Raw genomic sequence first — 26,589 nt, 5'->3', positions numbered from 1 at the left:
TGTCGATGGGAAGCAAGGAAATAACAAAATGGGTTTCACGTTTATATTGATGAAGTTTATGGTGTTTTCGTAATTAATTGTAAGAGTACGACGCCGTCTCTTTTGACCACGTGACTAATAATCGGCCGGCTGGCGCGGCGCAGCGCGGCTCGGTGAGACCTCTATATATAACTAGAAGAGAAATGTTTGATAAGCGATTTCACACTATGCTGTTAAAGGAAAATAGGTCCAATTGAAATTCATGTTGAAATATATACTACATAAAAAATTACGACTTTGAACAGATGATTTTAGCACAGTAAATTTTAATAATTTATATTGTATGGTTTTTTATCGTGAAATTAGTGTTGCAGTAAAATATGGTGGGCCTACAAATTGTATTTACTGTTCTCAAACGTATATTTTTCATAATACACGAGGCATAAAACTCACCAATATTGATAATGTTTTTACTTAAGAAACTAGGACCTTGCAAAAATTCCTTTTGCTGGATAAAAGTTTAAATGGCAAGCAGCCTCTCCACGAAAAAAGCTAGCTTCGGTACAATTTCAGCTGCACTGCCAATAACACGACTTGTCAACGTAGTCAACATTAGCAACAATTGTTGGTGTCTTTAGCGAGACAAAAGCCGAGCGAGTGGACAAACAAGAGCGCGAAATTGGCATGCAGCGCGCGCGAGTCGAGTGGCGCGGATCGGGCGTCGATGGCTCGCTGCCTGCTGATTACTTTTATTAGCCGGCACGGATGGTTGGGTTTTCTCTTTCGTCGTCCATCGGAGGCACCTACTTTGCAGCTCGGAAAGAAAGAAAGAAGGCAAAGAAGCAGTAGTAGGGTGCGGAGAGCAGTGACGAGTGCGCTCACAAAGTCCAGTCGTGCAGCTCGGTTTGCCCGTTGATCCGCGGATAGTGCTCGTCGATCGCTCCTCTAGTCAAGACACATACACGCGTCCGCCCGCACGCCCGCCCGCGACATCCGACGACACATATCGCATCCCCCACCCTCTCTCGTTCAGGTGAGTGTGTGTTGCTTCAATTACGAATTATACGAGAGCGCAGATTCATTCACTTCGTAGTTTTACTCTCAACCGGCGGAGATGAGAGGAAGGAAAGTGAAAATTCATGTCGCTCGCAGCACGACACGCGAGTTTCTAATCGGATTGTTCGCTTTTCTTCTACTTCGATTTGTAACAATTGTGATGCGGGTCTGTAACTCTTCCAGCTGCAGACGCCAGGAGGTATGGGTGGGTTGCTTTTCTGGCCCGGTTTCTCGTCCTGACGCTGCTGAACCAAATTTGCTGGCCAAAATCTGATGGTGCTGAGTGGTTATTACCTCTTAACGGCTCTTTATTGCTTCGCAGCATTCGGATATCTGTTTAAATTTCTAATCAACTCGTTTCTCGAACTATTTGAACCACTTTAAAAATTATTTGATATAAATCAAGCTTGTTAAATTCAAGCTAAATTTTTAATTGTATTGAATGATTATTTTTTCAGATGCTTTATAGAAGAAAATAGAAAATTATTATTGTTTCTAATTTTTAATTATTTTTAACACTGGCTGTACCATCTTAGAAAATAAATCATTCCATCTATAGATTTATTTTCTTTCCTTTTTAACATGTTAACCAATACAACAAGCGAAGAGAAACTAGATTATTCAAACCGTTGAGGACCGTTATTCTACCCACCCTTAATTTCTCCTTCAACGCAAAAAAAGAAAGTGCGTATGAAGATCAAGCTGCTGGAGAATTCAGCAAATATTGAGTGTCTGTCAAACTTCCGGATTCAATCAGTTGCAAAATCGCTGCCAAAATGCGCAAGTGATATAATTCATGCCAATTACACGCCGGCGTTTTCCATCATAATAACATGATTCCCCGCGCTCGCCCTGCTGTTACGAGCTACTATTATGCGACCATGCTATCTGCCGTATCATCAGCCGCCGGTGCCGCGAGAGATGAACGCGCGAATTCACGCACGAGAAAAAGCGGGCAAAAAGAATGACATAATTAATAAAGGCTCCTGCTGGAGAGTGCGGTTCAAAAACTTTCATGCTCTAAATAGGACCCCAACGCGCACGAAACTTTTACTCCGCGCCGGCAAGACATTTCCAGTGCACTCGTTGCACCCGAGACATTATTTGCATGTCAATCGTACGATGATTTCCAGAGAAAACTTTCCTTTTCTTCAATTTCGGTGGCGATAATATTAAGAAATTCCTCTGGAGAGAGTCAAACGCCCGAAAAGGTCGCCTGTTGAATTTGAATGATAAAAAAACGATAGATGCAGCAGCTTTCGCTTTTTTATTGCTTTTTCTTTACTCATATTTCTCTCTAGTAGAAAAAAGAAAGCATGTAGACGAGAATTGAGAATAACACCAAGACCGCTGGTCCGGTGAATCTGCTCTTGTGGAAAAATGCACTTTAATCTCTGCTGCATCGAGAATCAATTACCGGCAGTGACCGTGAACTTGAGTGCGCGCGCCAGGATGGATTCTCTTCTCTTCTCGCAATCTCTTCTTCTTCTTTCTCCACTCGAGGGCCCGTGGGAAAGAAAGTAGGCCGGCCAAGATGGAGGTCACCTGAGCCTCAAATGCATTCAATACACACTGCGCTAACATGCCTCATTCTCCGCGCTCGCGTTCGACGCTAACTACGCTCTTGAGCGACTCCTCCTCCACTCGTTCGTTCGCTCGCTCGCTCGCTCACCGGCGCAAACATTATTCCACGTCCTCTCTGCCACTTTCTCCTTCGCGGGCCAGCTGATCAAATTTAATCAAGATGACACTTAAATGATGCGATCCGCGTATACTTTGATACACGGCAAACGTCCTTCTTTCTTATGCAACGCGCATCTTGCCAACGGCAGTTTCTTGCTAATTGCATCTTCGTGCAGAATCTGCAACAGATACTCGCGGCTTAACATTTTTTTTAAGATTTGTGCGAAAGAAAATAAAAACACAAGAGGGTAAATAGAGTGAAACAGTTTGAAACTACTTGATTTTTTTGCAAAAAAGTTTTGGACAACATTTTCTGCTGTTCATTGAGAGGTTTAAATTGAAGGAGGATTTTTACAGAACAATCGAATTTATGAATTGCTTTTAATTACTTTTTCAGAAAAAGACGATGCCCCATACGTATTTTTTTGTTATTAAAAATAAATTCCAGGGTAAATCAAGTGAAATCCATTTTTAATTAAAATCATTTCATGACATTCGAACACTTCAATATTGGTCCTATTTGTCAATTTTTATTCTCAACTGTGGAAGAAGGCCTTGACCTAATTTTCTAGAATCGCAATAAAAACTTGTTTTGCATCCTCTTTTGAATGGTTGTGAAGTTAAATTGGATAAATTTATATTTTTAGGTTGCTGCAAAAGCTTGAACGGTTTAATAAATTTCAGCGGAATCTAGAATAACTTCAGTTGATTTTAATAATTAATAAATAAAATTGGAATAACTCATTATCAATTTATTTACTCATCACTATTTGAAAATGTTTTAGAGGTGGCGAATTTCAAATTATTTTTTGTTGTACAGTATATATCTAATGGAGTGAGGCTGGGGTTAACATTGCTCTCATAGCAAATCCGGTAATTTTGAAAATAACGGCACACAATTATTTCCGCTTGAAAATTCTAAATTTTGAAGTCGATTATTTTAGGAAGTATGCAAGGCAGCCTGGATCGATTTTGGCCTTGACTATTTTTTTAAATTTCATAATTTAAAAATATTATTTTGAAATGGTGGTGGATAACACTGATATTTTAGACCCACTATAATATTTTAACTTTTGTTTTATATAATGACAATTTATTTTATTAACCTCTAAAAAACGCGGCAAAAAATGGCTGTCAAACGAGTTAAAATCAATCAAAGAAAGACAAGATTACGAGAACTTTAACTAGAAAGTAAGAAAACTTCCTGGTGCTGAGCAAAATACAATCCGTTTTTCCGCGCTTTGATCAACAAATTGTTAGTTAGGCGTACACTTATCACGGCGTTTAAGGATGTTCGGCAGTTAACATCCTGATCGATTGTTTACACTTTCATCTCACATGTTGTCCGAAACGGCGCATCGTGCAATGCGCGAGACCGGTACTGCTTTCTGCCATTGACTTTGAACTCGTGATGACGGCCGAGTGAAAGGGTTGTCAATCACCGCGAGGTCCGTCCGCGCGCGCGCCGCCGCCGCCGCAGCAAAAGGAAGAGAGAAAAACCGAACAGACAATGAATGCAGCAGCTCTCTCCAAACAATGCTGGCGTGCGAACGCCCCGAGAATAATCACCTGACAAAGATATCTCACCTCTGCGCTTCCACCTGCATTTTAGTTCAACATTACTCTGCGTTCAGTTTTTATCTGAATTATTTGCCTCCTCATATTCTGCAGCCTTTCAGTTCTGACCTAGAAATAACACTGTAAATGTGGTTAAAATTTCTGACATATTTAAAGCCTGTAAGAAGAAATCATTATTTAAGTATTAAATAAATTATTATTGTTGAAAAACAACACGACGTGCTGTTTTTTTAAATTGATTAAATTTTAAAATTTATTAATAATTTTTTGAATTAATAATTTGATGCAGATTAATAATTTCTTTTATATTTTAATTTTTATTAATATCGACATGTAATTTATAAATAGTCTCACGCAATCCGCCCATTTAAGAGATGCTGAATCAATTATATTGGTTGAAAGTGGCTGCAAATATATTAGTATAGCAAAATAAATCCCCGATTCTTTGTACGTTTAGAAATCAAAAGCGACACAGCCACACAAACTTAGCAAATTTGACAAATTTTTAGAAGCTATGTTCTCCACAAATTGATCTCCGATTTCTTTATTTTCAAATAGCTACAAATACATTAGAGTAATTGTAGAAAATGTCATTTTTCAGATGGAAAATGAAGTTACCAAAACCAACCGGAGTTACCGCCTGTTTCTGAGGGCATGCGTCTGCATTTTGGTGCTATGCCAGGTCTCAGGAAGCCCCTCGGCGGCCGTAGGAACAGCGAGGGAGTACGACGCCCAAGAGCTCCTCAATGGTGAGATAACCCCCAAAATAACAATTATTAATTAGTCTCTCTTTCTCTGCAGATAAAATCGCGAACGAAAGTGCTATTTTCACTCTCACGCATGGAAATCGCGCGACTGCTTTGTGTTATGCTCTTGCCATTATTATCATTATGCTGAGCGGTTGAGAGAAAGGGGCTTCGAAGCAGATTAAACGACTGGGTAGCTCGTAACAATGCCACTCTTTGTTGTGTGATCGGGCGAGCGCGAAAATGCTATTTGCTTAATGCCAAATGCCAAATTTCGCTCACGAAAAATTTTCAAATTTTCTTCTTTTACGGTTTGATGAACTTACAAAGAAGAAAATTAATATTATTTAGCTAAAAAATTTTCGGTAAATTTTCAATTAATTTGCAACAACATTTTTTGTTGATAAAGGCCAGTTTAAAAGAATTGAAAATGTTCTGCAAATAATACCAAATTTATTTAGTTTTTGTGTTATTAATTGAATTAAATATTAATTTATAATAAACTATTCTAAAGGTGCGAATTATTTTTACGCCACAAAACAGTATTTTACAGGCTAAATTAATATTATGGCTTGACTTGTATTATGTTGAACCGATGAAAAATTATTTGCTTAATCGTCATAACAGATCGCATTAAATATTTTTATTTCTTCATTGTTATTAACTAGAACTAAATTATAGCCATAAAAATCTAAAATTTCTTATGTGCAACAGAAAAAGCGGTTCACACGTGTAAACTTAAATTTCATGTAATTAAAACTTGCTCAATGTCGTAGAGTTGAAAAAAATAAGTCATCCTGTCATCCTCCACTTACTGTGCTGCTGCACATTGTTTCGAAATGCAAGCTAAATCTGTGTTAATTTCGCAGCTGCTGCGCTGAGCATGATGGGAAATGTCGACAACAACTTGGAGACTTCCTCGTCCGCTTTCAACGTTTCCAGGTTCATCGACGACTTTTGTAAGTAATCTTTGCTACTTCTAACAATCAGTAGTGCAGGTGCGAATTCCTTAATTGGTTCAAATTAGCAGCATGATTCATGTCCGGAAGAGTGAGTTGCTCTAGGTTTACCGTTTACACTATCACTAAAAGAATATCAAATTTATTAATTTTTGTAACTGGTTAAAAAATTATGCGTTTGTAACTTTTGTTTACAATGTCATCAAAATGTAACAATTTTTGTTACTCTCTACAGTGTAAAACTCGTTGAAAGAGAAAATGCGATGAAGATCGAGCAGTATGGTCGCAGACAAAGTAATGAATTCGTCACTGCAGTTTCCTACGAGTTTTGTGCCAGTGAACGCGCTCGATGCACAGTATTGACAATCTAATTTCACTTAAGGAAAGCTAGTGAGCAGTTAATTCAAGTGCAGCACACTCGATTTAAAAAAAAAACACGTTTGATTTCTAATGTAACTTATTTTAACTCACTTGTTAACCCAATTACGGCTCGTCTTCTTCGATTTTACTTCTTGGCGCAAGCGAGCTCCGTACGGAGAGAAAAACCAAGTGCGATACCGGAGAGAGGTAATGCAATTTAACCATGAAAAAGGCCAATTTCAAGGCTCTGTGGTTTTAAATTGCTGATTGATTTTATTGGCCGAGCAGGGAATTAAATTATATGCAATTTGCGGTCAGACTCGAATAAAACAACACGACCACTTGCCTTCTGTGAACAGTTCAGGGTCTGGACTTCCTGTACAAGTTTTTTGATGTTCCATAATTAGAGAGAATCAATTACCACTAGTTCATGCAGACGATACGACTCTCAACTCTATTTATAGACTCGAGAAATCGAGCGTAAATCAATAAGCGTGTTAATTGATGAGTGCAAGTTAGACTCGCAGTCATGCCGGCGTAAAATTGTCGATATAGCGATGATATTTTTAGTTCACTAGGCCAGATGACTGTTGAGTGAGTCTTAACTGCCTTTTTAACAAAGAAATTGGTGGCACGCGCCGCGAATTTAATTTCCGAACAATGCGTTGGTCTTTTACAATGCGATGGCAGTTATTTTGTTGCTTGACTGGATGGAATCATAAACAGGAAGAGGATTGTGCGTTTGTCTTACGCAATGTCGATTTTTTTAATCAAGCAGGGAATTAGGATTTAAACACACAAATACAAATTTATTTTAAAAAAATCGTGGGTAATTTCTGGCAATGATTTTCATAAAAATTTTGGATTAAAATTGCTTTCTCGACCAAGGGAAAAAATTCCTATATTTTTCATTCCCCTAAAAATATGTTCGAACAAAAATGACCAAATTGGAGATCAATATTAGGTCAATTCTACTGCACTTTATAATATCCCTTGATTTTTGAAAGTTAAGAACTGTTTTTCTAAATCTTCCAAGCTTTGCACAACTAATAATAAAGTTTTCTTCTTTTTTTATATTAGATTTTTTAATTTAGTTTCTATTTTTTACATTAAAAACGTTTATTTAATTTAAATTTGTGTATTAATAAGTTTTTATTAGTTTCGTTGAAGTTTGCAATGAAAATCACGAGCAGTATAAATTATTGATCTAAATAACTTTTTTATTTAAATGTTATGTTTGAGAAAGGAATTATTTTAGGCATGTTTTACTAAATTTTTTCTTCTTGAAATTGTTCATTTGAAATTTATTAAATCAAATAGAAAAATCTAAAAATGACTCATATTCGAATAAATTACCATAAAAAAGTTAAACGGCTTTTTTTATCACAAAGTGCAATCTGAAGGGTTGCTCCTGACTCACGGTGGCACCTGGTGCTCCACCTGCAACCTGGAAACAATAAGATCGAGGCGAAATGCTGCTTTGGCCGAGTGCGTGATTCACGGCCAATGCCACGCTCGCCCATCTGCACTATTGTTGCCGGCGGTGCATCGCGCAATTAGCATAGAGACAACTTTCCCTGGCGAGGGAGCTCGCCGCATGCAGCTCACAATTGAAGGGAAACCCCTTCTACGCGCGGCTGCACGCACTGGAGCGGGCGAGCGACGGAATCATCGCAGGCAGGCAGCGGGGAAAGGAAGACTGCAGACATTTCTCCTCGAGGTGGCTGCCGATCGAGACTTACGCCGCTCCGCTCGCTTTCTTGCCATGTCGTGGCGCGAGAACCTGCTGTTGTGACCGATCCTTGCTCTCAGCCCCAAAATGGTGTCCTCCGTACAACTGCTGCTGCTGCTCTGTGCCATAATCGTCAGTGTCCAAAGTGTCCGGTTTCCCGAGCGCCGCGACGCGATCGACGACGAGCTGCAGGACAAACCCGTCGAGCCGTCCTCGTCGACGCAAGAAAAAGAGGAAGAAAACCCGCGCGACGCACGCCACCTCGGCCCTGGAGGCTTCCACGGCGGCCTCCTGGACGACGCCGTCGCCCCAGAGGACGCGGATCCGTACAGGCACAGGGGTAGGGGCAGAAGGCCCTTCCCGCAGGACCAGAGTGTCAAGCAGTATCAGCGCCCGAATCGCGATTACGAACTGCTCGTCGATCTTCTGGTCCGAAATGCCAGCCGCTGGGACGGCTTCAACGTCGACGGATCCCCTGGACGCTTTCAGGACAGACTCGCCCAAATGTTAAATGAAAGTAAGTCTTGAAAGAGCAAAATTTAAATTGGGTGAAGAATTTAACTTAAAAATAGGTCCAATTCTATTGGCCCGTGCGGGAAATTTGTTAAATGACTTTTTTAATATTAAAACAAATGAAAAAAACTCCTCAGTTTGGGTGTTGATTTTCTTTGCAAAATTTCACGCAAATGGAAAAATTTTCCAACTCCGTCTATTTTAATGTCTTTTTGAGATCACAAAAATATGCAGCCAGTGCGACACGAATGCCCATCCGGTGGTATTCAACCCCTATTTAAGTCCAGTTTGCAATTTTCCCGGCTTTGAAAGATATCATTCCTAAACTTTTAGAAAATCAATATTGTGCAATTCCATGCGATTGGAATACCGGGAAAGAATAATTTGGTAAAAATATGAACCTACTTTTCATATTTTTTTTCGTGCAGCAGCGTGAAACGCGTGACAAACAAACGTCGCAGAGCCTCTGAATCCGATGCTCCGCGCTGAATGTTGAGTTTTCGTCACAGCGGAGTAATTAGAACATATAACCCGCACTAAAGATTCCTCTCATTGTTCTGATGCCACGAAATTTGCTAACGGTTAATTTTAGTAATCACATAATTTAATTGCTCCGGCGACATCAAAGAAAGTTTTACGGCCACTTGTGCATTAAATGACGATACAAAAGTGAAATAAACGGGATGAATCATTAGAGCAGTGAAAGCTGTGAATGCAATTTTGAATTCTAGTAGTCACAATTACATGCGATAATACAGCGGAGAGGAACCGGCAGGTAGAAAATGAAAGTGCAAACTCTAATAGCAGGGTGTGCTCCCGGAGCTAGACCCTAGTAAAGCAGTAAGGCGCCGTTCGAAAGACACAACCAGTCTCACGGGAAAGCCCTAATCACTTTCACTGATCCAAGCGTCTGTCTTTCTCCGCAACCGAGACGCGCAGGCCGCAAAGGTCCTCGGCCAACAGTGAATCACCGCACGTTTATTCATTAATTGGTCAAAACAAATAATGTGAAATCGACTCAAGAGCTCGTTGCCGAACAGGATCAGGAAATACCACTTGTCACATTCAGTCATGGGCAGAAAGTGATTGTGGCGTAACATTTATGGCAATTTTATTTATATCATCGGCTTATTTTTGCATCATTGCATAGAAGGATAGTCTTTTGGTACAAATTAAGAGTCATAATTTAAAAGCTTACAAAAATGATAAATTGCACTATTATAAAAAAATATTAACGAAATGAATTACCTCTGTTTTCAGTGATTCCGCAGTCATGCTGGTATCGCGGCGAAAAATTCGAGTGCGGCCTGAGTTTGAGTTGCGTTTTGAGCAACAGCAAACCCTTGGACCTGTGCAGCGGCGGTATGATCTGGAGCTGCTGCGTGCCATACTCGAAACTGACGTCTAGCAGTGAGGAATCCACCCCTGCGGTTGCTGCCCTCGAAAATGCCAGTGAGTTCTGTTCCACTTTCATCCAAAATCATCAAAAACAACTGTTGTTGATTTGTTATTTGTTTTGTGTTGGGTCAAAGTTAATTTTATAATTTAATCATGTTGGGATATTAATTAATACAATATATTGTACTGCATGAATAACCCAATCGTTGCTCCGATTTTGCGAAATAGCACTCAGTTTCCTACTGAATCAACCGCCACCAAGTAACATGTTCAACAACTTCAACGATCGCCCTCCGTTCTTCGGGGGCCCTGGGGGTGATTCGCGGCCCCCGCCGTTTAGGCCGCCAATGCAGCCGCCGGTGCTGCCGCCACCGTTGCCGCAGAGACCACCTATTCATCCTGTCCCGGATTATATCCATGACGACTACAACCGACCCTCGGGGCCAGGCCAGCTGAATTACAGGGGTACCATTTACAGTCCATACATATATACACACACTCACTTACCGACACAGAGGGACGCTTTTGTTTCAAAGACTTAGCACTACTTTTTTATTTTCTTTCCGTTTTATTGTGTTTCTGTTGTTTTAATTTATTTAAATATTTAATATTCAGTTCTAATTATATTCTAGATTGTTGATTTCAAAATTGCTTTCCTCAGTTATTAACATACAGACAACATAATGACACTGACTGACAGACGAACGCTTTTGGGCAGCAACTGACTGATCAACAACCGACGCTTGGACCGCGAGTCAACGGCCGACAATTAGCGAGAAAAATTTAAAATTGATTTTCTTCCTTTTTTGCAAAAATTTTCTTTTCCACATTTGTGTCACATCATCATTTTTCATCCTTATCATTTTTCGCCTAATGCAATTTTCTTGCGAATCCTGCTCAATAGTGCAAACCCCATTCTTCTTGGCTCGTGTTGGACACGCAGCGGTGTATCCCATTGTTATAAGCACCGCTGCTATCTTTTGCCATTACAATGAGCAAACAATATCCTGTGAGCGCCAAAACTTTTCATTTCTCGGCTCAGCCTTTTTGCACATGTGGAGCAAAAGAAAGTGAGTTTAATGAGTGCTCGTTTGCAGAGACGTCGTCTTCTGTTAAAATCGCACTCGCGCACACACACACACACACGAGAGCACCGCGCCTGCCTCGGATTCTCCAAGCACAAAAACTCAACTACTGCCATTCTTCCAACGTGCGCGCGGCTCGACGACCTCTTTCCTATTGTGACATTATTTTCCTGCTCGCTTGTTGTTGTGACATAGTTTGTGTCAAGCTAGACTTATTCTGACTGACAATTGCCTTCTATCAGCGCACACGCCTTTTCGACTCGACTGAAATCTCAATTAATTAATTAGCATTGCTCATGCTCCGCTCGGTTTAATTCTAGGTTGCGGAGAGCTCTACACCAGGAGCAACCGAATCGTCGGCGGACACAGTACTAGTTTCGGCAGCCACCCTTGGCAGGTAACGTATTAAAAATTGCAAATTAATTTGGCCGAGTTGATATTGATCTTGAAACGCATTGCTTTGCAGGCAGCCATCATTAAGTCGAGCTTCCTGTCTAAGAAGCTTTCTTGCGGAGGCGCGTTGGTCAGCAATCGTTGGGTGGTGACTGCAGCGCATTGTGTGGCAACGTAAGGCGAAACTTTCTCCAAGCCACCTTCTCTGCTATAAACTTGGGAATTTGTGTATAATTTTTTTTAAAACTTGACATATTGATCAGAATTGTCAGACGGTAAAGTAAATTTAGGTTATTATAAATTTATTATTTTTTAAAAGTAATCAGAAGAAACTTTTTCCACTATGCTAAATTAACATCAATCATTATTTTAGCAAATATTTTATGTATTTCTTCCAGATGCTTTAAAAATCAGAATTTAATATGTAGCACCAAGGCTATCGATTCACTAGAATCTTAAAAATTATTTTTCAAAATCTTTTAAGGGGAATGTTTTATAGTCTGCATAGGTTGGAATAATTAAACGGCTCCAAATAAATCACTGTTAAACGCATCGAGCCGCTATATCAATTTTTTTATTTTAATTAGTTTCTCTTGCTTTTGTCAATTTAATCCATTTAAATTTCATCTTCCCAAAGAAGGGAATCAAAATATTAAAAATTATAATTCGACGGTTCGTTTGACGAGTATTTTTTGTCTTTTAAATAAACGTTATTAATCAATTTGATGCTTTCCCACATTTTTCGTCTGTAGAAAAAAGTAGACATTTCAATTTCTAAATTTATTCTTTTAAAATTTTCACGCAACCTTTAGTAATAATTTCATCGGTTTATTTTTTTTGCAAATTCTTTCAATATTAAGTACCATCTTTCTGCAGGACTTCAAACAGCAATTTGAGAGTGCGGCTCGGCGAGTATGACGTGCGAGAACAATCGGAGCGCCTCGCTCATGAAGAGTACGCGATCGAACGCAAAGAGGTAAAACCAAATCCGTGGGAAAATCCGCACAAATAATAATCAACCTCGAATTCGGCCGCAGGTTCATCCTCAATACAATCCCACCGACTTCAGAAACGACCTTGCCCTTTTGCGCCTGGACCGCGAGGTTGCCTTCAAGCAGCACATTATCCCCGTTTGCCTGCCGAATTTAAGGACCAAGCTGGTGGGCAAGCAGGCCACCGTTGCCGGCTGGGGCCGCACTAGACATGGTAATTAAGAAAAACAGGATTGCACTGCGCGCAGTTTAGCGAGCTAATTAAACAGGATTTGTGCTGCAAAATTCTGAGTAACAATTTTTACTAAATATTCTGTAAAAAATTGCAAAAAGCTTAAGTTTTCCCAAATTTGCCGTTTCGATTTACTACAAGGAAACTCTTAGGTTTCAATGTTTTAATTTTTGCCATATATACTATTGAGTTCATTCGTCCTGGTCCCGGCAAAATTGCGTAACTTTAAACAACCAAACGCAAATTCCTTGTTGCAAGAAAAGGTCAACAATCAATTCGACAAAGAAAATTTGTTTATTGAACGTTGCGCAATTTTGCCGTGACAGGACGTCATGTATCCTGATGTAAACCACAGTCTATCTATAAAATATCACCATAATTTAATGAAAACTATGCTATGGATTTATAGATCGAGTTTGTAACATTTCCCATGATAAATCCCATAAGAATTCACCTTTGGAGCTCGCCATAAGTCGCAACTCCGTCAAATCAAAACATTACTTCTATATAGAAATATCTCTTATTTGTTGGAGTCTACATTGTTTTAACAATTTCGCAAAATATTTAAACAATGAAATCTAAAAGAGTTTTAGATCCTTGTGAGAAAATTAGCTAACAAGGATTGCATGCTAATCAAGTGGCAAGCACTTTTCTCCCTATTATAAATCATGATTTTTTTTTACTTAAAAGCAAAATTTTTCTCATAATTCGCACGCCATCGGATATATCGCGACTAGATGAATAGACATCAAGCGACTGCTCCTTTTAATATTTCGAGAAATTTAGCAAATTCTTAAATTTTATTTTTTTTCAATCATAATATTGATTATTGCGAACTTTAACAGGTGTGACGTCGGTTCCGAGCGTGCTGCAAGAAGTGGACGTGGAGGTGCTCACCAACGATAGGTGTCAGAGGTGGTTCAGGGCAGCTGGAAGAAGGGAAACCATTCACGACGTCTTCCTCTGCGCTGGATACAAAGAAGGAGGACGCGACAGTTGTCAGGTCAGTGCCTTAAATAGTCAAACTCGCCGCTGCTTTTCCTTGCGCGGCGGACTCCAACTTTCTTGCTCAAACATGGCACACGTGCGTCTTCTAATATCGGCATATATTTTTCACGTTTAGGGCGATTCTGGTGGACCACTGACCACGAGCGTCGACGGACGGCGAGTGCTGATTGGACTCGTGTCGTGGGGCATCGGCTGCGGCAGGGAACACTTGCCAGGTGTCTACACCAACATCCAGAAGTTTGTCGGTTGGATCGAACGGATTGTTGCTTAAACGAGCGAAGACGAATCAAGCAGAGTTTTCAAAACCATCTGTGATGTATTTATACCTGACACAGTTCATAACAATGAGTGATCGAGGTGTTTAAATTGTGCCTAAAAAACTGTACGAGACCGTTTGACTTTTACCTCATGTACCAGTTTGTAAATACCAACATAATTCTTTTGTAACACCTACTTACTCCGGGCGCTTTGTTCCGTTCCGTTCCGTCCCACTAAAGAGTGGAAATTACCAGCAAAGTAACCAGTAATACCGTACCGTTGTTTACAAACGATTATATTTATTTAAATAATTTATTTTAGTATTGGCCTTATACTGAAAACAATCGAAATGTAATCCAGTTATGTTAGCTAAAATTTAGACTAGGCAGATTTACAACCTCTTTGTATAAAAATTAAACATGTGTAAATATACAATAGCGTACCTTTTTTATTTCACTGTTAAGGCACCTAAGAAATGGTAACAACACAATAAATATGAAAAGGTTTTTGCTGTAACCTTAAGAGGTCAAATGCATGTTATTATTTTAAGTTGTCAAAGTCAAGAAAAATTGAATTCACGTAATATAGGACAGTAATCAAGTAGTTAACAAAAGATTACACAACAAAACCCACATTAATCTGTATTAGCTCTCTGAAAGTTTTCCACAATGACCGTATCACTAGAACAGTACCGCAGAACCCCTCCTCCGTCTCCACTGTTTTGCCTGATGATCATCAGGGGTGCCAGGCTGGGTGCTTTGTTTGTGGACGCTCTTCTCACGGTGATGGACTCTTTCACGGTCGGCAAATCACTGATTTCACCAGTGGAGTCGACTAATTCTTGATTCGCCGCAAACACTTCGTTGTTTTGGGTGGAAGAATCGACAACAGCGATAACATCAGCTGAAATCATGTGAATAGAAGAAGCAGGTCCTTAACTGGTTTTCTGACAGTTTTACTTCTGTTCATTTGCCTGGTGACAGAACAGTCTCTGTGAGCCAAAAGGAGATCTTTGGCGTTTGCTGCCTCAGTCCTGTAGAAAATCATTTGGCTCGTTATTTGTCGGTTTTCATTCTGCAAGTCCTTGATTTTCTCTTCCAAAGCTTGAACTCGAAGCACAAGAGCGTTTTCCATGTTCTTTTTCTTTTTTCTAAACCTCGCTGCTGCGGCTCTGCAATATTAATCAAATCTTTAGACTGTTTGTTTTGGGTTGTGACAAAAATACATACCTATTTCTTTCTAATTTTTTAGAAGTTTTATCATCTTCGTGTTTTTTTGAGATCTGAGTTTTGTTCGCCTTTGATGGCTTTGCAGGTTCCTGGAAGACGTGACAAGATTAAGAAATGTCATAAAATTAAAAGATCCCTTCAAACGTACTTGATTGACTGGCTGATTTATAGTGGGCAAAGTTTGCGTCACTCTCTTTCTGCTCACCTTCTCTTTTAATTTCTGAAATCAGAATCAAAGTTATCCTAGGGGCCCTTAAAATTAAGTCTGGATCGTACCTCTTTGGCAAGCGAGATTTTTGGAGGTGGAATGGGAGCACTTGGTTTTGGCAAAATATGTATAGTGGACGGTCCAGAGACAGACTCTACCGGGATATGGCTACTAGCAGCAGGTACTGGATTGTCAGCTATCACACTGCCAGGCTGGAATGACAAAAAGGGAGCCTTGTCAGTTTATTCTAATAAAATTAGCAAAACTTGTTAATTTTGACAAAATAAGCACAGTTTTGTCAAATGATAATTTCCATTTGTCAAATTTAAAAAAAAAATAACTTGCAAAAGTCTCAATTGCTACATACTAGAATCTAATAGACGTTTCCACAGTAAGTTTCAGAATATCAAGTTTCAGATCATTTGATTTAATTTTACTCTGACCAAATTGACTTTAACTAAGTATTCTTAATAAGTGACAAATTACTTTTCAAACTAATTGGTGTAATTATTGTACAGAACAATTAATGTGATTCAAATAAACTCCACGTCATGACGTGAAGTTCTTACACTGGATTTTACGACCTCTTCTTGATTTTGTGAGATAAAGTAAAGAGTTAAAGTTACTTGTCGTGTTTCATTCAACCAATACCAACTCCTACAGATTAATAGGAGGCACTATAAATATTATTTCCTGATGTATTCCAAAAAATTTGTGACTGACAGAAAAACGATCCCTTGACAGATTTTGATGAATTAAAAACAAGACATTGGGGAAGATTTTGAATTACTCACATTAGCGGTGGTGTAGGCGCACTGAATAACAACAGAAGGCAAGTTGGAGGGTTGCACTGGCTCCCCGGCCATGGTGACATATCTGCCATCAGGTAGTTGTATAAGAGGCAAATACTTCTGGGTGTTCACAGCAGAAGGATCCTGGTTGACAATGACTTGAACAGGCGCTTCCTCCTCCACAGCGTTTTCTGCTAGAGGGGCCGCAGGTACAATGGTAGTCTGCTCCACGACTTGGGGAATCAGCACGTCTTCCTCCATGTTCTCGACGATTTTATCCATCTCTATGCCCGAGGAAAGGATTGGTGACATCGCTATGACGCTGTGGTTGTTCACTTCTGGCGACTCCAGGTGCACAGATGGAAGAGGCATAACTTGAGGAGTATGCAATGTGTCATCAATAGGCCCAGACATGGGCTCAGGCTTTAAAGGATTGAAGCAAAGTTAAAACTTGATTAATATATAATTGAGGTGTTTCTCACCTGGAGAGGCGTGTCACCCATTTTGACGGCCTCTGCCGCCTTTTTGAACTGCTCTTCAAAAGGATTCACATTCTGGAGATCTTGGAAAAGGCCAACTTCTTCTCCATATCTGTAAAATCTGGTCGGTGTTGGTGTTTGATCTGTTAAGAAACAGATGTTAAATTGCTACCGCAAAATCTATCATTTCTACCGTAACATACCAACAAAAGCACTTTTTCCTGCAATTGATAAGCTCATCTCGTGCTTCTTTTTATGAACCGTCAGGTGGTCTTCGTTGGTGAAGGTCTGCAAAATATTATTGACAACCACAATAGAGAAAGCCTTCGAGGAGCATACTTTCTACTCACCATTCCACAACCCTGCTCGGTGCACACAAAAGGTTTTTCGGGGTCTGTCATCTTGTTTAATTTTTATCCAAGTTTATTCCAATTCACGACATTATATTGCGCTAAAAGGTAGGAATTCTAGTAAAAGCTAGTGACTGCACCCTGACATGTTTTGCATCAGTCAGGTTGCGGTTGCAGTCTAGCCAACACACACCCCCTTGTGGTGGCCACATTGATCTGGTGCTCATTCAACCAATCATATCATCAGACTCGGGAGCACGTCAGCCAATCAGCTGATTGATTATCAAATTAATCCTAACGTGAGCTTGGCCGCTAGGTGTCTCGCACGTCATTATCCAGGAATGCAGGCCGAAAGGGGTGGGGATTATTTGCTACTGGCTGCTGCCTGCCTGCTGGCTGCACAGAGAAAATAACTGAAAGAACAAAGGTTGTGGTTGCGATTTGTTGATGGTCGCAGGAAACCTCGGGCCTGAGCACCGATTTCAGCGTCCAACCCGATGTGGAAAGACTACAATGACGCTTTAACCGCCAAGAAAATGAACACTTCGGACACTTTCAACATTTCAGGTGAGAACAGGCGGCCTTGTTTTTTACTGGAACGCGAATCACTCGCGATCTCGCTTAATCTAATCGGACCAAAACACTGCGGAAACAGCTATGTTTATCCCGCCCAGCACGGCCCTCGCTCCGAATTGCGCCAACCCTTCGTTCGCAGCAATCAATGGCAACGATTTTGATCACGCATTTTATTGACCCGCTCCCTAAATTGTAAATTGTGTTTTGTTTTTTTTTCGCAAGTACAAAGTGGCGATCGCAGGCCGCGCTCCGCGCTCGCCGCAGGCCATTGATTTCGGGAGGAAGTTGCGGTCAGCGACATTACAGCCGTTGTTCCTGATTAGCATTCAATTGCCGTCCCAATTTTTATTGCACACATGCAAATCGGGCCCGCGACTTGCGTATTCGTAAGCCCAATCGAGCCTATAGGTCCGGTTTGCATGCTGTTTTGGCTTGTCGCCGCACTTGTATGGCTCGAGGAAGCTGGTCGAAGACCGAAACCTGTTGTACTGCCACCCGATAAATTATTGCTACTTTTAATTACACAAAGCACACACTTGCGTGCAAACGCTCTTCGGTCCCAACGCAAGCAGAGCATCTGTTTACTGCCCAAACACGAGCATTATTAACGTTTTTTTACGCATTTGAGCGTGGACAAGTCAAATAACTGTAGATCCGCAATTCTGCAAAGTGGCTCAGGCAGATGTTGTCGTAGTTAAATAAATTTTGATTCCACGCGTGACCTAAAAAAATACTAACTTATAATTCAGTAACGGAGCTTCTGTATGATGCCAAAATAATTGATGATGGTAGAGGCTTATATATGTTTACTTTCAACACAAACAGTTTGAACCAACATTTAAGATTATTTTAATTGCTACTTTTCATTTTAGGGATTATAACTACTGTGCTTATAAATTTTCATCAGCTGATTTTTAACAATTTTTTTTCGCGTAAGAAATGCATTTTTCGATTTATATATAAAATTATATTAAATATAAAATTAGCGGCTCGTAGGTAGAAAATTCTGCTGCCTGGTTGAGTTATAATTTTAAAATATTTTTCCTGCCTTCAATTTCGTTAGAATTTTCTCTCATTCATAGTTCACGTCGATAATAATTTTATTTAATTAATTGAAGAAAAATATTGCCAGTGCACCTTGTAATGTGTACCTATTGTGCTATTTCAGCAAGTATAAAAAATCCGCAAGAGTGCAGTAAAAAGGTAATTAATTCGAAGGGAACACCAATAATAAACGAAACTCATTGTCAATACTTTTATAATGGTAAAATCCTTGGCAACCAGGGATATGAAAAACACCGCTTTGACAGCTAATAACTCTCTGTATGATTTGCCAATGTGCATCCTTTAAGGAAGAATGTTTAGTTAGGACAGTCAAAACATCCATACAATGGTGGTTTTAGCCAGCAACGCTTGTTTTGTGTTTTTAAAGTAGATACAGTCAAAAACAGACAGCCCGTAAATTTCGGTTGTTTCCTACTATTATAACACAAAACAAGCATTGCTGGGTAAAACCACTATTTTAGATATTTTGACGGTTGTAATTAAATATTCTTCCCTAAGGGATGCACATTGGCAAATCCTACAGAGAGTGATTAGCTGTCAAAGCTGTGTTTTTTATGTTATCCCTGGTTGCCAAGGATAATTTATCATTTCACAAGAAGTATTGAGTTTCACTTCTTATTATTGTTTTTAGCGATTTTGTAGACATGAAACTGTTTGTATAATAATCTTTTATTATTGTTTTTTTGGATTCGTGCTGAGGGTCAATGGACAAATTTTAGTAAAAATGGGATTGTTCACAATGACTCAACATTATTACATGAAATTAATGTTCCTTTCAGAGAGCAAGTATTCAGCGGATTTCAATCGGAACGCTCTCTCCCAGTTAGTCTTAAGAACCATTTCGCGCCAAACTCTATTCGGCTCATTTGCCCGCTCTTATTTGGACATTTAGGAAGAGAGCGAACAACAGCCGCGTTTGTATTTCTTATCCAGCTCATAAAGACCTATTTGCCGAGTCTGACGTCACGCCACGCACGTTCTTAGAATCGACAATTCATACACAGTACACAGTACACAATGGGGCAAAATAAACACACGTTCGTCTCCAATTGCGTCTGTCTGCGGAATGGATACTGTTACAAAAATAATAATAACGCCTTGTCCTGTGCCACTCAACCGCGTCTAGGTGGAAATTATCACTTCCAAAATTTACAACCCGAGTGACAGCCCGTCTGTTGACTTGACTCCAAGGAGAGGCTACGAACGAACACCTCTTTTCTCTGTGAAAACGAGATTAGAAAACTTAGATTATTTTGTTTGATTTGCGTTTTAGTCTCCAGGGAACGCGTGAAGTGAAGTGACTCACTGGCCCGAACGTAATTATTATCATTGCTGCTTCACGTCTCTTTTGCATTCGTGTTTTGGCTTCAGGGGGCCATTGCGAAATGTGACTCACGCGCCGGTAATGTTGCGTGTGAAGTTCATTGTCAGTGGTTGTCATTTTTCCTTCCATGCGGGGTTAATTATTTTTACCAGACGATGAATCATGTTTTGTGGCTGTTAATTTACACGGGGGTTTCCGAATAGAATTCCCTTCTTCTCGGAAACAAAGGCTACTTTTAATAGTGTCATTGAAAATTTTCTATGGAAGTGACCTATTATTGTAGCAGTTTAATTTTCTCCCTGAGAGTCATTTTTCATAAGTAGGATAACTATAGTGAAAACGGGAGCCTTTCCTCATTTAATTTATGATTTTTCTTAATCTTAAAGATCGCTACCGTGCATTTGTTAATTCAATTTCCACAGCAAACGCTTTCTTTAAAATAAATGAAACACATTTAAAATTACTGACAAACTTTTCTTTAATTTTCATGAATCATAATTTTTGCGACCTTAATCAACTAATTTGAAAAAAAAAAACAACAATAAATTCCGTTCCTTGGCGACTTGAGCACACTCCTCCCGTAATTTTTATCCAATTTTGTATCCATTAAATTTATATATTAGCTTTATTTAATTCGTTATTATCGTTTATCTCTTATTTGCTCGACTTTAATTAATTCTAAATGCAAAATAAGTTACGTATTTTATAGATTTCCACAGCTTGCCGCTCTTTGTTTTGCACCGCATTGAAAAACAATCTGATATTCTTGAGGGTCTAACGCAATCCTCCATAACTTAGTTTCATCGCAAGGTTGCATGATTTTCTCTACTTCTCTGGAATAAGCTCTTTTATTTTTGAAGTGACTAAGTCAGTTTGTTATTTGCAATCGAAGGCATGCTCGAGGAAAATTAAACCGACCATCGTGACTCTGACAAGATTCGTTAAATCTTGCCACATTCCATTAGGGCTCTCTCTCTCTCTCTCTCTCTCTCTCTCTCTCTCTTCCATTTCCAGTCGGCTTGTTTTGTCAGAATTTAAGGGGTGTCTGCAGCCACTCAAAAGCGGCTCTTAATTGCCAGATGCAGACTGATTGCAGTCTGGCCATCCTCGGCCGGCTGTCCACGTCAAAAATAGCTCAAAAGAGAACAGACTAATTTTGGCGTCTGTCGGAAGCAATTTGCGTGCTTCAAATCGATTAGATTATGTATTTAACTACGAAATTACTCCGAGTTATCGATATGACGTGATGTTAATGTGATTTAAACGAATTTTATATCTTTTATCAATTTGGTTAAGTTTGCGATAAAATACCCGATTGTGCTAAACAAAAGTTTTTAAATAGCAATCCATTGCAGTTTAGTGACCTCTTAAATGTATTATATGATAAGCTTATTTTTTCACACGGAAATAGTTCGTTGTATTTTTAAAGTCGCATTTGAGCAACGAGAAAATCATTCCAGGAACGAAATTTTACAGTACTCAAGCGAGGAAAGCCTAACAGATTAACGTGTTAAAAAGCAAGGACACTGTTCTGACATAAAATGCTCATATAGGGAAATCATTAAATTTAATTGAGGTGCCAAATGTGTAATTTGTCCGTGCGTTTTCACATTATTTCACCGTGATCCATGGAATGAACGCAAGATTTTTACATCAAAATGAGTAAAATCACTAATTTCTCAAAAAATGAAGATACCAGAAACTTTTACTTATATCGGACGAAACACCACACCACGGGAACTTGATTGCTGCCGCTCTCAGTTAAAAACAAGTGGCCCAGCATAACTCACAAGGAATGCAATTGTTCTCAAGAGTGTACTTTCTCGGCGCTCGACTCATTTCGCCGGCGTATGGCGTATCTCCGTCTCGCATCGAAATGATAATGGTGCTGAGTTGTTGTTGTTTATTTTCGCTCTTCTCAGTTAGGCCGCTTCGCTCTCGCGCCTGCAGATAAGCACCCGCTCTCAGAATCAGCGTGATTCACGGTTTGCACAAACGCTGCTCATAGTCAGGCTAATGAATTAAATACATACACAAATGTGCGGCTGGCGAAGCTATGTGAATGTCAAGTATTGGAAAGGAAACGGAATTGATACGGCGGTTATCATGCGTACACACACTTTCCTCCTTGACGACACAACTGGAGCACTGCTTTGTGATAGTTAATCGAGCTGATTCACTGCTGCCCTCGGAAATCCGCCACTCCTCCTCCCGCTAATGCATCGGAAAGAAATTTCCCATTAGTGAAATTCTAACCTCAGCCGACGTTACACCGAGTTCCCAAGTGTGTGACATTTTAGTGGGCTACATTAGAAAAGCACGGCCTGAGAGCTTTTTGGAGATTGCGTCAGTTGAAAGTGTGTTTGTTTTCTCTGTAAGCTGCGACGTAGTTTGTTGTTTTTTTTAATTTACGTAGTATTTGTAAAACTGTTTTCCCCTCGTAAACAATCCAATTTGGAACAACTTTTACTGTACAGGTGATTAATTATTTTTTTATTGAAGCGTGTGGATCAAGATCAGGAAAAGAAGCCGTTGAAAATACCTCATTTTGCCTCTTTTCTTGATATCAATTTGCCGCTGTTTCCAGGCACTTATATAAATAGATTATTACGGTCTTTAACGTGCCTCCTGTTCAAATATTTGACGGATGCGTTCATTCAACTTTCCGGAGAGTTTATCTGACCGCAGAAATGTCTTTGGAGAGCAGCAAAATTGAACAACGTCACTACCTTATCTATCAACACGTTTGTCTTTAGGTTTTAACTGAATTTGTCCTTGCCTCACTTTGTAAATCACAAACAAAAACGTGCCAGCGCGCAAAAAAATGTATCTGTTTGGCAAGTAAATGTTGCTCTACACGGGACTATGTAGTTTCATAAGTCTGCGCGGACGGGATGAATAAATAAATAATAATAATAACGCGTAGCTGCGGCGAGTGAGATAAGCGGCAAGCGCGTGTGTGGCAAGAAATGCAAATCGCGAGTGCGTCGCTCGAAATGAACAGAACGGCTGCAGAGAAAGGGTCGGCGCGACGCGAGCGAGCGAGAGAAAGAGGACGTGCGAACCGCAACCTTAGACCTTGCAATTATGATGCTGCTTGAGCGGCCGCAAACTGCCAGCGGAGCGACTAATCGTTTTGCAACTCGATTGTTTCAGACCTCAGCGACGAGCAGCAAAGAATGTTGCTGGAGATCCGCAAGCGCAAAATGGAACTCTTGCTAGAGATCCAGGTAATAGCGAGTGTCTGCTGACGAGAGTGCCCAGGGTGATGTGGTCACTTGTTTATTAGTTGGTTCGTCTCTCACAACACCGACACTCGATTTTATATTATTTTCCATCCACTTTTGTTAATTTGACACTGCTCCTTGGTTAGTTGGTTGGTCGGTAATCATGGTATTAACGGTCGGTGGCTTTCATCACTCTCATCTTGAGCATGGGGACTGACCCGCCCGCCTGCCCGCCCGGCAGTTACAATAATTAGTCGATCGGCAAGCAAACCCCAAAAGACAAAGCGAACAATCAAACTCTGTGACTGCAGTCGGCCAGAAATTGGCGGTGTGCTTTCAAAGGGTGTAGTGTCTGAGCGTCCGGCGGCGGCCACGAATGGTGCTGGGGGCAGCACTAGCAGCCGCTGCCCTTGCTCCACATGACTTCGTGGTTCAATTCCCTGCGGAGGGAACGCAAGAAGCGCCGGCCGCCCGTCCAGGGAGCAATTAGCGAGGAGAGCGCCGCCTGCGACCCTGCCGCGGACCATCCCCGCCCTGGGCACCATGTGCCGCGCTGGTTGCGCACCCTGCAATTCTCCCGCACCCATCACTCCACCCTGGATGTCTCGGTACTTGCACCTAACGCCCACGCCCTCTCCGCCTCCCCCAACAAGTGCTCAGCCCTCCCAGCCTGCGACACTCACACGTTCATTGTTATTGCGCCCTCAGACTCGCAGTTTTTCCAAATTCTTTTTTCTTTCTCAACCGCTCTGCACTCTCGGTTTGGAACGAACTGGACTCTGATTTTGTTCCTTCTCAGTGTTTCCACGGATTTGAGAGATTCTAATTAAAACCAGGAAATTGTTACTTGCTTCCCCATTCATCTCATTTCCTGGGTATTAAATTATAACAGGTCCAGTTCCATTAGTTCAAAGTTGCACTAAATTATGGATAGTTTTGGTTTTTGATTGGTGTACAGCATATTATCCGAATTGCGGTAAACTTGTTTTCCGTGTTGGTTGATGTGAATGACAAAATACGTGATGCAAGCACAACTCACGCCCCGTCCTTTTCATTGTAATGCCAACCCTTTCAGACACATTCACCCACCTGTAGTTTGTGATTTCATGACTTTCATTTATTATTTTTCCAAGCACTAACCCTGTTTTCCTCTTTTCTTTCTTTTGGGCCAATCACTCGATGCATGTACTAACACAAATGACGGTGTCAATTTTTCGTTTCCGAGCACTGCAACCGTTATTTTACCTCTTTGCAGCAATTCAAAGATGAGCTCAGCGAGGTTGTCACGGAAATGGAGCAGATGGAGTCTGCGGACGAGAGGTAATTAGAGATGATATTATTTTGAAAGATATTATTAATGTTTGTTGTTCATGCATCAAAATATTACAGACAAAGAATATCATCAATTAAAATAACAAAAAACACGTGCACAAATTTTATGAAATTAAAAATTTGCGAGGAAAAATTAAATATCTCGTTCTTATTCTGTACAACGGCTGTTTATTTATACATATTTGTTGCTGTGTTCCATGGCCAAACTCCAATGTTCTAAGCTAAACAAACAAACAAACAAAAACAAACTTGATTAAATACGAAGATAGACTCAACTCATTAAAATTTGGACTCAAGTCATTAAAATCATGTATATCTGTTGCAGCAAAAATAATACGTACAACAAGCAAATGTCCATGGGCAGAAAGAAGTTCAACATGGACCCAAAGAAGGGGCTGGAGTTCCTGATCCAGCACGGCCTGGTGCACGGAACTGCAGAGAGTGTCGCCCAGTTTCTGTACAAAGGAGAAGGCCTCAACAAGACTGCCATTGGAGATTATTTGGGAGAGCGCAGTGAATTCAATGAAGCTGTCCTCCGCGCATTTGTGGCCCTTCACGACTTTTCTGATCTTATCCTGGTTCAGGCGCTTAGGTACTGCAGCAGCCCTTATCATTTCAACCACCATGTTGTATAATCGGGGAAACATTATTCCAGACAATTTTTATGGAGTTTTCGTCTTCCTGGTGAAGCCCAAAAGATTGATCGTATGATGGAGTGTTTCGCGCAGCATTATTGCAAGCATAACCCAGACATTTTCACCACCACGGGTGAGTTATGCTTGACCTGAACCCTTCTTTTACTCACTTGTTTTTATTTTCCAGACACATGCTACGTTCTATCATTTGCCATCATCATGCTCAATACAAGTCTTCACAATCCCAGTGTCAAAGAGAAACCATCCGTAGAGCAGTTTATCTCCATGAATCGGGGAATCAATGACGGGGGCGATCTACCTCGCGAACTACTAGAGGTATTTCATCTTGAATTCAACATAAACTTTGTTGCTGACGGTTCCTACCTTTCTAGAGTCTCTATGAGAGTATTAAAACTGAGCCATTCAAAATCCCTGAAGACGATGGAAACGATCTGATGCACACATTCTTCAACCCCGACAAAGAAGGCTGGCTGTGGAAGCAAGGCGGCCGGATCAAGAGCTGGAAGAGGCGCTGGTTCATCCTGAACGACAACTGCCTCTACTACTTTGAGTACACGACAGACAAGGAACCCCGGGGGATCATCCCCTTGGAGAATATCCAGGTTCGCGAGGCGCAGGACCGGCAGAAGTCTCACTGTTTTGAACTGCATGCGTCGGGGACGGAGTTTATCAAAGCTTGCAAAACCGACTCTGAAGGAAAAGTCGTTGAAGGTATTTTTGTGCAAAGTAAATTAAAAATTGTGTGATAACGGAGTGAAAATTTTCACAGGCAAGCACACCGTGTATCGAATGTCGGCCGCCACAGAAGAAGAAAAAGATGATTGGATTAAATGCGTCAGGCGAGTGATATTCATAAAAGTCCAATTTAGAATGCTAATTTATCTGTATTGTAGGCAGAGCATCAGCCACAATCCTTTCTACGACATGCTGGCACAGAGGAAAAAGAAGGCTCAGAAAACCAACTCGCATCACGGAAATAGTTAAGTGCTTAGCTGAAAACTTCGCTTCCCCACAAAGCTGATGTGGTGCTTACACGCGTGTTGTTTAATTGTGATAGAAGACTGATGTGGACTGTCTTAACCAACTTCAGGATTATGCTGGTTGGCATCTTAGACAGATGCCGCAATTCATGAATATATCTGGTCATGCATAGATGCATTATTTTAAATGTTGTTAACTACTTTCTGATTACTTTTAACGCCAACAAACAGTTTCATCAGACTGACTGTCCCATTTAATTTTGTACTCATTGTCCCCTAAATCCAAGGCGTTTTTATTTTCATCTGTGAGTTGATTTTGGCCTTGCCTTGCGTTGCACAAATTCTATTGTATCATAATATGTATATATAGTAAATAAACTACAAAATTAATTACAATTCG

The 26,589-nt window shown here is 40.3% G+C and overlaps 3 protein-coding genes across 10 annotated transcripts; 2 read left to right on the top strand and 1 right to left on the bottom strand.

Moving 5' to 3' along the window:
* The first annotated feature begins 827 nt into the window (after positions 1 to 827).
* Positions 828 to 14,409, top strand: LOC135940975 (serine proteinase stubble-like). 3 transcript variants are annotated; one of them, XM_065486147.1, is made up of 11 exons: positions 828 to 1,012; positions 4,898 to 5,045; positions 5,912 to 6,001; positions 9,867 to 10,058; positions 10,233 to 10,469; positions 11,410 to 11,486; positions 11,556 to 11,656; positions 12,359 to 12,458; positions 12,520 to 12,688; positions 13,552 to 13,709; positions 13,830 to 14,409. In XM_065486147.1, exons 2-11 carry the CDS (start codon positions 4,898 to 4,900, stop codon positions 13,983 to 13,985), a joined length of 1,428 nt encoding a protein of 475 aa, XP_065342219.1. In that variant the 5' UTR covers positions 828 to 1,012; the 3' UTR covers positions 13,986 to 14,409. The 3 variants fall into 3 exon arrangements, with proteins under 3 accessions (XP_065342219.1, XP_065342218.1, XP_065342220.1); XM_065486146.1 differs by lacking the exons at positions 828 to 1,012; positions 4,898 to 5,045; positions 5,912 to 6,001 and adding an exon at positions 8,022 to 8,610; XM_065486148.1 differs by lacking the exons at positions 828 to 1,012; positions 4,898 to 5,045; positions 5,912 to 6,001; positions 10,233 to 10,469 and adding an exon at positions 8,030 to 8,610.
* Positions 14,403 to 17,242, bottom strand: Atf-2 (Activating transcription factor-2). Its single transcript, XM_065486149.1, has 9 exons — positions 17,030 to 17,242; positions 16,883 to 16,967; positions 16,683 to 16,822; positions 16,204 to 16,623; positions 15,478 to 15,621; positions 15,350 to 15,421; positions 15,202 to 15,290; positions 14,932 to 15,143; positions 14,403 to 14,875 (listed from the first exon to the last, which is right to left on the bottom strand). Exons 1-9 carry the CDS (start codon positions 17,078 to 17,080, stop codon positions 14,607 to 14,609), a joined length of 1,482 nt encoding a protein of 493 aa, XP_065342221.1. The 5' UTR covers positions 17,081 to 17,242; the 3' UTR covers positions 14,403 to 14,606.
* A 160-nt stretch (positions 17,243 to 17,402) lies between these two features.
* Positions 17,403 to 26,585, top strand: step (cytohesin steppke). Of its 6 annotated transcripts, none has more exons than XM_065486152.1 (10): positions 17,554 to 17,596; positions 23,151 to 23,224; positions 23,368 to 23,829; positions 24,477 to 24,541; positions 24,879 to 25,145; positions 25,209 to 25,321; positions 25,376 to 25,524; positions 25,581 to 25,920; positions 25,979 to 26,052; positions 26,107 to 26,585. In XM_065486152.1, exons 3-10 carry the CDS (start codon positions 23,641 to 23,643, stop codon positions 26,191 to 26,193), a joined length of 1,284 nt encoding a protein of 427 aa, XP_065342224.1. In that variant the 5' UTR covers positions 17,554 to 17,596; positions 23,151 to 23,224; positions 23,368 to 23,640; the 3' UTR covers positions 26,194 to 26,585. The 6 variants fall into 6 exon arrangements, with proteins under 6 accessions (XP_065342226.1, XP_065342225.1, XP_065342224.1 ...); XM_065486151.1 differs by having other exon boundaries at positions 17,555 to 17,596; positions 25,979 to 26,048; positions 26,103 to 26,585; XM_065486154.1 differs by lacking the exon at positions 23,368 to 23,829 and having other exon boundaries at positions 17,403 to 17,596.
* Positions 26,586 to 26,589: the final 4 nt, after the last annotated feature.

This window comes from Cloeon dipterum, chromosome 3 (assembly GCF_949628265.1).
Source record: "Cloeon dipterum chromosome 3, ieCloDipt1.1, whole genome shotgun sequence".
NCBI classification, from domain to species: Eukaryota; Metazoa; Arthropoda; class Insecta; order Ephemeroptera; family Baetidae; genus Cloeon; species Cloeon dipterum.
This window is presented reverse-complemented; position numbering and strand designations above follow the sequence as displayed.

Coding starts and splice junctions, on each gene's coding strand:
- LOC135940975 (XM_065486146.1), top strand. CDS start 8,181: ATGGTGTCCTCCGTACAACTGCTGCTGCTGCTCTGTGCCATAATCGTC. Junction 10,470..11,409: donor AGGCCAGCTGAATTACAGGG/GTACCATTTACA, acceptor GTTTAATTCTAG/GTTGCGGAGAGCTCTACACC. Junction 13,710..13,829: donor GAGGACGCGACAGTTGTCAG/GTCAGTGCCTTA, acceptor TTTCACGTTTAG/GGCGATTCTGGTGGACCACT.
- Atf-2 (XM_065486149.1), bottom strand. CDS start 17,080: ATGACAGACCCCGAAAAACCTTTTGTGTGCACCGAGCAGGGTTGTGGA. Junction 15,622..16,203: donor GCGCCTACACCACCGCTAAT/GTGAGTAATTCA, acceptor TTGTCATTCCAG/CCTGGCAGTGTGATAGCTGA. Junction 15,422..15,477: donor AAATCTCGCTTGCCAAAGAG/GTACGATCCAGA, acceptor TTCTGATTTCAG/AAATTAAAAGAGAAGGTGAG.
- step (XM_065486152.1), top strand. CDS start 23,641: ATGACTTCGTGGTTCAATTCCCTGCGGAGGGAACGCAAGAAGCGCCGG. Junction 25,525..25,580: donor TACCTCGCGAACTACTAGAG/GTATTTCATCTT, acceptor CTACCTTTCTAG/AGTCTCTATGAGAGTATTAA. Junction 26,053..26,106: donor GGATTAAATGCGTCAGGCGA/GTGATATTCATA, acceptor TATTGTAGGCAG/AGCATCAGCCACAATCCTTT.